Source organism: Suncus etruscus, chromosome 3 (genome assembly GCF_024139225.1).
Source record: "Suncus etruscus isolate mSunEtr1 chromosome 3, mSunEtr1.pri.cur, whole genome shotgun sequence".
Classification (NCBI taxonomy): domain Eukaryota; kingdom Metazoa; phylum Chordata; class Mammalia; order Eulipotyphla; family Soricidae; genus Suncus; species Suncus etruscus.
Window position 1 is genome coordinate 25,157,854 of NC_064850.1, and position 13,943 is coordinate 25,171,796.

General features: G+C 34.7%; 1 protein-coding gene across 1 annotated transcript in view; it reads right to left on the bottom strand.

Annotated features, from left to right (window-relative positions):
- Positions 1-13,943, bottom strand: part of CEP128 (centrosomal protein 128) — a 423,508-nt gene that overhangs the window by 354,972 nt on the left and 54,593 nt on the right. Inside the window, exons 8-10 of the mRNA XM_049770323.1 lie at positions 5,175-5,261; positions 2,683-2,757; positions 356-488 (exon numbers count right to left, since the gene is read on the bottom strand). Coding sequence (XP_049626280.1) covers positions 356-488; positions 2,683-2,757; positions 5,175-5,261 — 295 coding nt within the window. The remainder of the gene's footprint in view (positions 1-355; positions 489-2,682; positions 2,758-5,174; positions 5,262-13,943) is intronic.

Sequence of the window (13,943 nt, forward strand, 5' to 3'; positions counted from 1 at the left end):
CATATTGATAACAGGAGAGACTATCCATGAGAGTAGAGTATACATAAATTATAGAGTATATTATATATTTATATAATGATATATAATTGTGTAATATATTGTATTATATAATAAAATACATATTGCAGGGTATATATCACATATTTACCATATATATGGGAAATCTATGTTCAACTTGAAATTGTGGCAAACAAAATTTTAAAAATAAATGTTTTTTAAAAAGCTGAAAGCCGAATGAAGTGTAACTTTTATAATAGATTAAAAAATAGGTATAAAAATCTAAGAAATCCAATTCTCAAGACAGAAGGCTTTTTAAAGTCCCTCAAATCCCACCATGTATAAATCAGAATGATACCTCTCCTAAACTTCCAGTCATCTCCATGTTCATCCTGATGTTCTGACTGTTGCTTGGAAACTTGAGGTAGTTGATGGTGTAACCCTTTTTGGTCTCCTTCTGCTTTCATAAGTTGCATACGAAGTTCTTCTACCTAAACACATAGTCAAAAATGAGACTTTTCTCAGTATGAAAGCAGAAAAATAATAACAAATTATTTTCCCAGTGCTCTTCCCAAAGTACTTCTATTGAGCTAGTATAAACATAAGTTGAAGCCAAATTAATCTCCTTGCTTGCCAAGCACAGCTTGAGAACCCCTTGCTCCATTTCTTATTACTCTCATTCCTTCCACAATAAGTGTCTTTCCCTATTGTATTGGTTGTGACATTAAAATGTGTCATTTACTTTCAAAAAGAAAAAGCTAGTTTGGCCTCAATGTACTCCCTAATATTTACCCAAAATACCTCCAGTTAAACACTATATGTCTGGTAATTTTTGCTTACTTTCTCTCATGTGCACATGGTTTATTGGCCGGTGAAGTGAAGTGAAATTCTCAAGATTTAGCATATTTTTATCCTAAAATACTGCTGAAAATAAACAACATATGCAGTTGAATAAACCATGAACTCCATAACGTCAGAGACTATTTCATTCAATTTGGTCTTTTCAGAGACTAGCATATTGCCTAGCACACAGGTATACTCCCAATTACCAGTAAACAAGTTTAACATGACAAAAAAAAAAATCTCAGGTAAAGTCACAATGACAATCTAAACACAGAAATATCTTGCTTTGGATCAGTAAGATAGAACAGGAATACAGGGGTATGGTGAGATAATGATGCTGACATTAGTTTAATTTCTGGTACTGTATGTGGTCCTTTAAGTGACATCGAAAGTGTCCAAAAGGAAGAGAAGGGAAGGGAAGAGGAGAGGAAGAAAGGAGAAAGGAGGGATGGCAAAGGGATGAGAAAAGGAAATACCTTAATTCTAAATGAAATCAGAAATTCCAAACAGCAGAAAATTTCAAAGAAATTTCAAATTTTCAAAGAAAGCAAAAACAAGCTTCCAACAAAGAAAATATAAATTCTTCCAACATTAATTTCAGATAGCCACTGACTGCCAGACAGTCAGGGCACTTTTAAAAGTTTTGTAAAATACTGATAGGTGCTATTATATATTTCAACACTAATTGTCAAAAGTATTTGTCTAGGGGCTGGAGCATTAGCAAGCAGTAGGCCTTGCACGCGGCTGACCCAGGATGGAGACAGGTTCGATGCCCCAGCATTTTAAACCAGTCTAAACCTAGCACTCCATATGGTCCCCCGAGCCAGGAGAGATTTCTGAGCGCAGTCAGGAGTAAGTACTAAGTGCCACCGGGTGTGCCCCCCCCCAAATAAAAAAACAAAAATTTGTCCAGAGGTGGACATCTTTGCCTACATAAAAAATTATCATGCAGGGGCCGGGAAAGTGGCGCTAGAGATAAGGTGTCTGCCTTGCAAGCGCTAGCATAGGACGGACAGCGGTTCGATCCCCCCACATCCCATTTGGTCCCCCCAAGCCAGGGGCGATTTCTGAGCGCATAGTCAGGAGTAACCCCTGAGCGTCAAACAGGTGTGGCCCAAAAACCAAAAAAAAAAAAAAAAAAAAATTATCATGCAGTGAGTTATATAACATATACCTCAAAACAGAAGAATATAAACTTGCATTTTAAACAGATAATGAAGCAATTTCAAAACAGACATGCCATTTTATCCAATGCATTTAAGGGGGTATTTTGAAAATGTGAACACAAGACAATGAAACTCAAAGTAACTTGTAAAGGTATTTTATTCATTCCCTTCCCTCATTTTCTAATACTTTCTTGAGTAACAGTAAGTTCCTGGGAAAATTTACACAACCAGTTTCTCTTCTACACTGATTAGTTAAGAGATACAAGTCCAGAGCCAGACAGCTAGAACAACTAGTCAGTAAGGGGCTTGCCATACACTCGGGCAACCTAGGTTTGTTTGTTGACCATGTTTATAGTCCCACATGTCCTGACAGGAGTGATCCCTCCTGAACAAAAGATCCAGGAGTAATCCCTGAGCACAGCTATATATAGATAAAGATAATACAAATACAAAAAAAAATTTTTTTGATTAAAAAGAAGATAAGTCCTACATCAAAGCAGTAATAGCAAGATAAACCACCACAACAAGAACCTGGACTGGTGGTGTAGGTGCTTGCTTTCTCTGAATGTCTTGAAAGAATTTTAACCTAGGTTGCTTTCCCTATATATATATTCAAAGAGACTCAATTTAGACTCAGTTTAATTTACATAGATGATCAATGTTTGCAGAAACTTACTTGTCGCAAAAGTGTTTCTCTGCTGCCTTCTGATTGAGTCAATAACCTTCGCGACAGCTCCAATTCCTGTTCAAGCTAGAGTTTCAAAAAAATAGATAAAGAAAATTGTGTAATGGGGCAAGAGATAACTAAATCATTATGGTCACAGTTTAACTGGAGAAAAGCAGAAAGTCTACAGAAGATATTTATAGAGAACATGAAAAAAATAACTACCTGCCTATAAATACATATCAATACTTCCATTGGAATATGTTAATTGCAGGGCTGGAGAGATAGCATGAAGGTAAGGCATTTGCCTTTCATGCCGGAGGTCATTGGTTCGAATCCCGGCGCCCCATATGGTCCCTCGTGCCTGCCAGGAGCAATTTCTGAGCCTGGAGCCAGGAATAACCCCTGAGCACTGCTGGGTGTGACCCAAAAACCAAAAAAAAAAAAAAAGAAATATGTTAATTGCATAATATAAAGTGAACCAGAACTCAGGAGGTCTAGGAGCTAATCCGTTCCATCTCAACTTTCTCTGTTTAAATCTTTTCATCTCAGATTTCCTTTCTGCCATCTCTTAAATAAGATCTTTCTATTAGACAATCTCTAAGATTCTTTTCAGACCTTAATCAGCTTGATCTAATATCTTTTTTCCTTTAAATTAGAATTTTCAGTGCCAGAGAATTCATCTATAATAAAAACGTCAGTGACCCAAAAGCTAAATTTCTGTTATTTCCAACACTGTTAATATTCCTAAATTTTCAACTATATTGTATATTTATAGTCACAATAAGATTAAAAAAATTTTGATGACATTGCTATTAGATAAATATCCACAGGAAAAAAATGTCAGATGGGTAATCAAGTACCCATCAAGGTATGAACACATCTAGCTTATTTCAAGTTGAAAAATATTAGAGAAAATTTTAAAAATAATGAAAAATCTGCTTTGTTAAAAATCTACAGCTTATATATACTAAGTCAAGTCTGAATTTTGTGACCATAAAATTGTTTTGTGGAACCATGATTTTATAAAGCTTTAAGTGTTTAGACTTTTAATTTTTCTATATTATTATCCCATCAGAACAAACTACCTATATCTTAGTCCCCTAAAAATGTATACATGGCAACTATTGTAGGAAGAAGCATTAGAGGGATGGAACAGTTCTAGATTTTTACTGCGTTCATGAAAACATGACTGTACATGAGATAAAACTGGAATAACTATATATATATATATGTATATATATACATACACACACACAAATACTACACACAGATGCACACATCACATTAAACTGATGAAATCCAAAAAAATTATAAATCATAATGTGAATTTCCTGATATGGATACTGGACAGAAATTATTAAAATTGTTACCAATAAGGAAATATAACTAAAGGGTACATGGATTTCTCTGCATATTTTGTAGTGCCCTGCAAACCTATAATTATTTCAAAATAATCACAGTAATAACCACAGTGAATCACAGAAACCATTCGGAAATGTTAACCTGTTATTTTATTTCTAAAACGAAATAAAGACCAAAGAAGTCACACTTTGGTCAAAATTATTTCAAAACCTAATCAAGCTCTTATCAGTCCTGATTACTAAATAATATCAATGTTCTCAGCTCCCAATGGAGTTGATGGCCTGACCATTTCTTACCATAAAAGCACAAAAGCGGGGCCGGCAAGGTGGCGCTAGAGGTAAGGTGTCTGCCTTGCAAGCGCTAGCTAGCCAAGGAGGGACCCTGGGATTGCGGTTCAATCCCCCGGCATCCCATATGGTTCCCCCAAGCCAGGGGCGATTTCTGAGCTCTTAGCCAGGAGTAACCCCTGAACATCAAACGGGTATGGCCCAAAAAAACCAAACCAAACCAAACAAACAAACAAAAAAAAATAGCACAAAAGTTTCAGGTAACTACACTTAGGTTGATAAAACAAAATAGAGGATATTGTGGCTGATAAAAAAAAAAGTGATAAAGAACATTACATCAGAGCCAATTTTCACTTTATTATTCATGACCTTGGGCTCATCCTTAATTAAACTTATTTGACTACCAGACACACTTGTTTAGCCTCTGGATTCTTGCAGTCTAAACCTAAGGGTTTTTATTTAAAAGTTCACAGACATGTGCCTGAGAATAAATTTTTTTTCACAGTTAGGCTACTAGCTATATCTATCTCTTATTATGGAAACAAATCTATTTAAAATAGTCTTCAAAATAGCAGCCAACTTTTCCTAAACCAGCAGTAAAGCCAAGCTTTTCATATTCTGTAGTAAGGAAGAGTAAAATTTATCCCTTCTCTCAAAAAGAAAAGTGGTCAGTGGACAAGGTAGCAAACAACTCATCTTCAGAACAGGAAAATGGACAAGCACAAGTAGCAGAGAGTGGCAGAGTCTTAGAACAAGGGAATCCCATGAAAACACAAATCGATCTCAGGGTATTCCAGAAATTACTGGCTTCAAACAGAATTACTCTTCAAAGTGTAACTCTCAAAATCTTACTTGACTCTTCTCTGTTTCTGTTTGTCTTAGCTTATTTTTCATTATTCCTTCATGCTCCTCTGCTCGAACTTCTTGTTTCTTCAATGCCTGAAATGAACAACGTGGGGAAACATGTATTACAAAAAACACAGAAAACTAAACTTTACAGAATTTATAAAAAGGATGAGGATATCGTTATGAGTTGTACAAAATCTACAAATGAATTACAACCTGCTCATTTACTCTCTTCCTAAAAATGCCAATCTAATCAAACAAACAATTTTTCTCATATTCAAAATCAATTTTGAATTTTCAAAATATTTTCAATTTTTAAGTTTAAATTTTCACTCCTCCACCACCTCTGAACTATTTTGATTATACATTTAAAGAACTTAGATCACTAATAGTTCTCTTGAAACAAATACATTTTATACTGCAATAATATTGAAAATTAATGTCTGCTATTTTGATAAAAGTATCAAAAAAGTTTACTATACATTTTCCAAATTCTGAAAAGAAATTTTTCATCAAGCTGTAAGTATGCATGTCACTAAACACATGAAAAACATTTCATTCATTACATACAATTGGCTTTTCAGACCACAGTTCATATAGTTAAATTCATAGTTACATTTGTACTTAAATTCAGAACATAAATCACATAGAATTAAAAGAGAGAAAAGAGTTTCCTCTCTCTTACTAAAATGTAAAAATGAACACAGAAAAGATAAACTTCAAAACATAACTGCAAAAATTTTTGATTTGTTTCTATGAGAAAACTAAAATAAGTATTAAGGAGAAAAAATATATTTGAAATAACCTCTTAAAATATCCGAGATAATCCAATTTTTTATATTGAAAAGTTGACATTCATAGCATTTAGATTCAGCAAGGTGCCCAAGTAGAGGCCATCCAAATGAGAAAAGCCAAACTTCCAGGTGTTTTTCTCAAACAAGATCTATGTTGCTCAATAGAAAAATGATATTTCAACAAACAGCAAAACATATTAAAATTGTTGCGATGCACGCCATAGTTTCACTAATCTTCACATTCAGCAAACATCTCTTGAGTGCATTTCTTATGTGTCAAAACTTAGCTAAAAGCTAGTAAAATTACTATTTAAAATAAGCATGGTTTCCTATCCAGGAAGTTTTACTACACTATGTCAAGATTTCTAAAATTAGAAGAGCAACTGAATTAAAAAAGCACAATAATATTAAGATAAAAAAAATAATTCTGGTTTGGGTAGAAAATAGGATTCTGCATACTGTACATTGTTATATGTAGGAAGGACGAGAATTTTAGGCATAGCACTGTAATATTTATATATATATCAAATACTATGAGGGGTGTTTCTGGGCCACATCTGGTATTGCTCAGGACTTACTCCTTGTACTGTACTCAGGGAACATTCTTAGAAATGATCAAGGGACTGAATGGAATGCTGGGAACAAAACAGGTTAGCTAAGTGCAAAGAAAGCACCTTCGACCCTGTAATATTTCTCAAACCTTAAACACATAATTTCAACTTTATAATTCCAAGAATTTATATTTAAGCCAATTTACTTAACTGAGTCACACATTGGCGAATAACCTTCCCAGTCATTCACCAAGGTGATAGCAACAGAATGTTGCGCAAGCGGTAAGGCTTGCCTCGCCCGTGCTAGCCAAGGACGCACCACAGTTCGATTCCCCACATTCCATATGGTCCCCCAAGCGAGGAGTGATTTCTGAGCGCATAGCCAGGAGTAACCCCTGAGTGTCACCAGGTGTGGCCCAAAAAAACAAAATAAACAAACAAAAAAACCAAGCAAACAAAAAGAAATAAGGAACAGAACACTGAATTCTTTTTGGTTTTTTGGTTTTTGGGTCACCGCCGGCAGCGCTCAGGGGTTACTCCTGGCTCTACCAGGGGTCTCAAACTCGTGGCCCGCGGGCTGTTTGCAGCCCTCCATACATTTTGTGGCCCTGCCCTAGAGGAATCTTTTTTTGTTTTATTTTGTTTTAGTTGTTTGGGCCACATCCCCCAATGTTCAAGGCTTACTACTGACTTTGCACTCAAGGATCACCCTGACTTTGCCTCCTGCGGCCCCCAGGTAAATTGAGTTTGAGACCCCACTCAAAAATCGTTCCTGGCAAGCTCGGAGGACCATATGGGATGCCGGGATTCGAACCACCGACCTTCTGCATGCAAGGCAAAACACCTTACCTCCATGCTATCCCTCTGGCCCCAGAACACTGAATTCTTTTGATATTTATAAAGCACTAAAATGTACAATATATACGACAATTATTACAGAATTGTTATACTGACAAAAAGAAAAGCATAATGCTTTCAAGTAATGATCACATTACTGGGATATTTGTTCTATATTGTAAGGTATGTAGAATTTGTAATAATATTTATTTCAATATAATCTATTAATAAGAAGAGGCATTTATAAATGTTTCTTGTATAAAGGATCTGAGAAACTTAAAAATTAATGCTGTATCTTTATTCTTTCCAAGATTCCTCGATCTTTTCCCAGCCATTTTTTGCATATGTATCTACAAAACTATATGTTGCTAAAAGTTATGAAGAAATTGATGCAACAATTTCAATCATTTTATAAAATTCTGAACTATCTTGCTCTTCAATGTCATCAGTTGAAACCTAACCTTTTATTTTTTTTTTCATAAACTTAATTGGCTATCTTTAAATACTTTTTCATTCACTAAAACCAGCCAGCCTGGATTTTCCAGAGGGGAAAGATTAGAAAGAAAACTTCCACAGAGATTGATAAATATCAAATTATAAATAGTTTCTGCTTCTCCATTCAAATTCTAAACTAAACAGATGTCATTCCCAAAGCAGTGTGCAATGAGGCTGTAAGCATCATCTAACTGGAAGACCGTATCCTAAACACAGCAAAAAACAATAACTACTTTCTTCCAAAGGTAGGTCAAAGAGTTATCCTATCTAAAATGCAGCTTTTTAGTCTTTGCTTTAGTAAAAAAAATTTCCTAAATTAGATCCATTTATTATCTTGGGTTTTTTTTTTTTAATTTTAGAGGGTGTCTGGTTTTGTTACTTGTTTGGGGGTTATTTTAGTGTGTGTGTGTGTGTGTGTGTGTGTGTGTGTGTGTGTGTGTTTGGTTCAGAAGTCACACTCAGCAGTTGTCAGGGGTTACTTCCAATTCTGTGCTTAGAAATTGTTTGTGGAGGTTCTTAGGAGGATGGGGTGCAGTGGAAATTATGGTGCCAGGAACTGAACCCCAGTCTTCCTCACTTAAACATGTATTCAGCCATCTGAGCTATATCTCCAATCTCTGAATTGGTTTCATTTTAATTTTTTTATTTTGAAATAATTTTAGGTTTACAAGAGAGTTGAAAAAGATCATTTAGAGCTTCCATATACCCTTCTTCTAGTTTTTTCTAAAATAAATATTAAATAACCAGGATAAATTAAAACCAAGAAAGTAATATTGAACTCTGCAGGCTTATGTCCACAACTCAAACTCTCTGCCTGTTCTATTTTCCAAGTAAAGAGGACCTCACTGCTGATACAACAGTGCCTTTAAAGAAATGGAAATTGATTTCCTTTCTTTTCCTCCCACCAAGGTCCACGCAGCCTCCGCACCCAATTCTGTAATGTCTGCTGACCCACAATCATATCTCATAACTATAATTCTACTCACTGCTATATATGCATGAACTGTGCAGCATTTCTCTCACCTCACAATGCACACATCTAGATTTCACACAGAGAACCAAGAGATTTTGGGGGGTAGCTCTAGTTTCCACCAAAAACTTCATGATATTATTACATTATTCTTAGCTTCTCCATATTTCTAGGCAGCAGTGGTGTTTAAAAATCATGCATCCTTAAATTGTAGCAAGAGGATAGAGCCCACGTAGCACTAAAAGTAGCCCCCAAATCCACATGGAATCTCAAACTCACAGACCAAAAACAGTTCAAAGCTTCTGGGGTATAGTAATAGGAAATAAAGTAGTCTGATTTATTTCTAAGAGAGCTCTCATGGGGTTATCTACAAAGATTCACACTCAAAACAGCGAAAAGAATGTGAAGCCCCATAAAAGACCAGCAGTGAATGAAGATAAGAGCTTAGAAGGCTCTACCAATACCAATCATGCTATAACCTCTCAGATAACAATGTTAGAATTAAAATGTTGGGATGTTTAACAGCTAAAAGAAACAATGGAACAGGTAATCAATAGAGCAAAAGAAAGGACATGAGAAAACTATAATCAGAAGTGACAGAACTGAAGAGGATGGTAGGTTAAATTTAAAACTGAATAAAAGGCCTCAGCAGCCGAGTTAAATAACAGCAAATCTCTAAGCTCTAAGAGGAAATGCAGAAAGCTTCTATAAAACAACAGAGGGGCTCAAGGTTGAGGGGTGGAGTATGAAAAGAAATTAACAGCATGAAAGAAAATACAGAAAAAATAGAAAGCCTATATCGACAAGATATATTTAATCAATAAAATTATAGATAAGAATGTTCCAAAATTGGGGAGTGCAAACACCCAAATTCAAGAAGCTGGGAGGATACTAATTAAAACAGACACATAGAAAAATTGTTAAATACTTATAATCAAAATATAGTCTGATTGCACATTGTAGTGAAATAAAAGGATAGAGATAGATTATGAAAAACAGCAAGATCAAAGAACGAACTTAACATACAGAAGTATTTCCATTAATTACTCACAGCATATCTATCAAATGAAATTATGTAGGTTAGAAGAGAACAGTAAAATATAGTAAAAAAAACCAACAATAACAAAAAACCTCTACACAACCATTATTCTCTTATTCTCTCAGTTGGTTTGACTCTACTGTGTTGCAAATCTTTCCAGTTGTCCTACATCTCATTCAACTTGATGGTTCTTTACAACTTACAGAGCTCCCCTGTCCCATCTTTTCCCTCTCCCTCTTTGCGTTACACAAAACAATTTCCCTTCACTCCATTTTTTACTTGTATACCTATACTCATAACACACTACATTTTCTACCCAAAAGAACCTCTCAGTTATTGTTATCTTTAAAGATAGTGTAGGAAAGAATAATTTTATTAACACATTAACAAAATAAACTCTTCAATATAAAACAAATATTAATCATTTCACATTGTTCAAATGAGTCAAAAACAAGATGAACTTTAAACTAATTTTTCAGAAGCCAAAATGATAAGACAGTGGATGGGGCATTTGTCTTGCAGACAGCCAACCCAGGTTCAATGCCCGGCATCCCATAGGGTACTCTGAGCCTGCCAGGAGTGATTTCTGAGTGTACAGCAAGGAGTATCCCCTGTGCCCCTTCTGCCACAAAAATTGAGTTTTCCAATACATAGAACAATAATCTTTCTTTTGAAAGGCACCTCTAATTTTTAAATCCAAATTTCATGTTTAAAAGTTAGCTAAGGTAAAAAAAATACTTTTCATTTTGTAAATAAATTTTGTAAAAATTTTGTAAAAAAATTTCCTTCCTTCTCATAGTCTACTTTCAAAATCTGACCAGCCACATGTAATAGCAAAAATGATTCTAAATTATCATCCTTTTATTTCTTCCTTATCTCTACAGATATATGTTAAAAAAAATTAGTAACTAAGAACTTAAATTCTATTGCTTTTATCAAAGAGGGAAAAGTGAGCAATTTAAAGCTCATTAATACATTTTGACCACATCACCTAGAAATGCTATAAGGTTAAAGTTATTTCTACTTTCAATGCACCATGAGTCAGTAAACAAATAAACACACAGGCAATATTGTCTTCCAGAATACTGAATGTACTTTCTGTAGTTGATTAAAAGCTGAAAACCAAAGAAACAAAAGATAATTCTTAAGAACTTATTATATATAGATTAATATATTTCAAACTTTTAAAAAGAGATAATTAAAAGAATCATCTAAAAATTCAGTGAATTGATGGGGCCGAAGAGGTGGCACTCGAGGTAAGGTGTCTCTGCCTTGCGAGCGCTCGCCAAGGAAAGACTGTGGTTTGTTTTTGTTTTTTTTTTTTTTGGTTTTTGGGCTACACCCGTTTGACGCTCAGGGGTTACTCCTGGCTATGTGCTCAGAAATCGCCCCTGGCTTGGGGGAACCATATGGGACGCCGGGGGATCGAACCGCTGTCCGTTCCTTGGCTAGCGCTTGTAAGGCAGGCACCTTACCTCCAGCGCCACCGCCCGGCCCAAGACTGTGGTTTGATCCCCCAGCGTTCCATATGGTCCCCCCCAAGCCCGGGGCAATTTCGGAGCTCTTAGCCAGGAGTAACCCCTGAGCATCAAGAAACAAAACAAAACAAAAATAAATAAAAAATAAAAATTCAGTGAATCGAAACAGTTTATTTCATTTCTTTAAACTTTAGTAATAAACTTTAACTCTTTTCCTTCTTTTTTCTACATGTACAAGGCTATGCTGGATTTCTTTTCTATTTGATTTAGATCAAGCAACTTAGAATTGTATTAAAACTGACCCAGTAAAGGGAGTTATAAAAAAGAGAAAGAAAATCACATGCCAATGAATTTCTATTACTATGTTATTTTGCCCCTTAAAGCTTCTTTTTTTCTTAAAAAGTTTAGCTATAAAGCTATCATGTGCTTGCTACAGCAACCAGATTGTCTTTTACATGTTTAAGATCACAGCAACAACACTGAGCTTTAATAGAGGGTCCCTGGGGCTTATTTAAATCTTTAAATAACAACAATTTTTTATTCTTTTCTTTAAGTGTTCCTATTTACATAAAAAATCTAATATATTGAGTCTCTTACTACTATACTTCAGTGGTAGAGAACACTAAGTTTTTTAAGTTATAATTTTTAAAAGAAGGAAAGAAACCTGTAGTTATTACTTTTAGAGAGTAGAGAAAAAAAGAAACTGAAAATATTTGTAGACATTTCATCTAACTTTAAAAATAGCCCTGTTTATCAAAAAGGCTCTAAAAGTACACTGAATTCACAAATAAATAGAGTAAGTACAATAAATAAGGAATTAAAAATGCTTTGTCTACTTGAAATGAACCAGCAAGTTTGAATAGGAATGATGAAGTTGGAATGAATAAAGATCACATGTTACTTCCCACCAGCCATTAAATTTTCCAGAAAAAAACAACAACACAAGCATAAGCTATCCTGTCTCATCCTAATTAATCAGCAGTGCTATGATTGCATGTCTGTGGTCACAAGAGCAAGAACATGTAGATGAGTCACTGGCCAAACAAGAGGACAACATAAAAACAACTCTGTGCTCTTATCAAACTATAAGTCAGTAACATTATACTTAAGAGTCATGCTTTCAGATTTTTTTTCCAGTAACAACAAGAAGTCATGTCACTGAGAATTAAGTGTTTTATTTAACGTCCCACCCCTTCCTTTCTCTTCCCTTTGTTGTTGCTGCAATGACTCCTAGCCAGATCAAATAGCAGAATCACTGTGGCCATCTTGGAATATGTAGCCAAGTTTTTAAAGATTGAACTCACAGCCTCAGATTTACAAGGTGCTTTCAGACACTGAACAATCTCCAAAATCCCTCTTATGTGTTTTTAAAGCCTTTTTTTAAAGAACAGTTTACAGAAAGGTTCATAGAAAAACAATACTATAGAGAGTTGATATTATTAACATTTCCCCCCTATATATGCCCAGCCTCCCTGATTACTGAAATCCTCATAGCAAAGTACACATCATTTACAGCTGATCCAACATTGACACATACTATCCAAACTAAATTCAGAGATTGTATGAGGGTTCACTCATGGTATTGAACATTTTATGGTTTAGAAGATAGAGTTCTCCATCATTCTAATAGCATTCAATATTTTCATTGCATAAATGTCCCTCAAAATCCTTACACTCCACCTATATGTCCCTCCCGTCCCATTTCAGCTTCTAACAATCACTGTTTTTTAATGGTTCCACAATTTTATCTTTCCCAGAATTCATTATAGTTAGAACAATACAATATGCTGCCTTTCCTTATTAGCTTCTTTCATTTAGTAATATGCCAGTAAGTTTCCTCTTTGTCTTTTCATGCTTCATAGCTCATTTGACTCACTTTATGTTTATGAATAAATTATTCATGTAGGTACAAAATAAAAGTCAGTGAACAAATATTTAGAGCATCACAATATGGTACTCATGCAAATTAAACCCCACGAACTATAAATAGAAGTTACAAGTTATCTATATTTGTATATATAGGGGAAAAATATTTTAAAGCTACCTTAATTTCATATAAAGTATAGGTACTAAAAATATGTATAAAACACGATTATGTAAACTTGATTACACTCCAATTGTTTTTTGGGAATGGGTCAGCCACACCCAGTTGTGCTCAGGGTTAACTCCTGATGGTGACCTGGTAAATCATATGTGATTGGGGGATTGGCTTCCTGCAAGGAAAGCACTTTATACCCTTCTTATCTTATTTGTATTTTTTAAGATAAAAACGTAGTTTCTACTTTCAAAATTCACCTTTTGATATCTTTGAAACTGTTAGCCATTAATAGACTATCCATATATCAGAAAAAGAAATATATATAAGATATAGCAAGATTTATCTGTTCAGGACTAGTACTACTCATTCAAATTAATATAGGCTTTATTTCTGTCAAGTTCCATGAATCTCTAAATTTTGTTTTTTCCTAAATCAAGTTAGAGATTCCTCCCACATGAGAACTAGCTAAAGTCATGGAAAATGTTAGCCTTTAAATTCATCCAATTGGGGATTATCCGTGCCAGCAAAAACCAAACCAAAACAAAAAAATTAAGTTTCTTTTCAAGTTAGAAA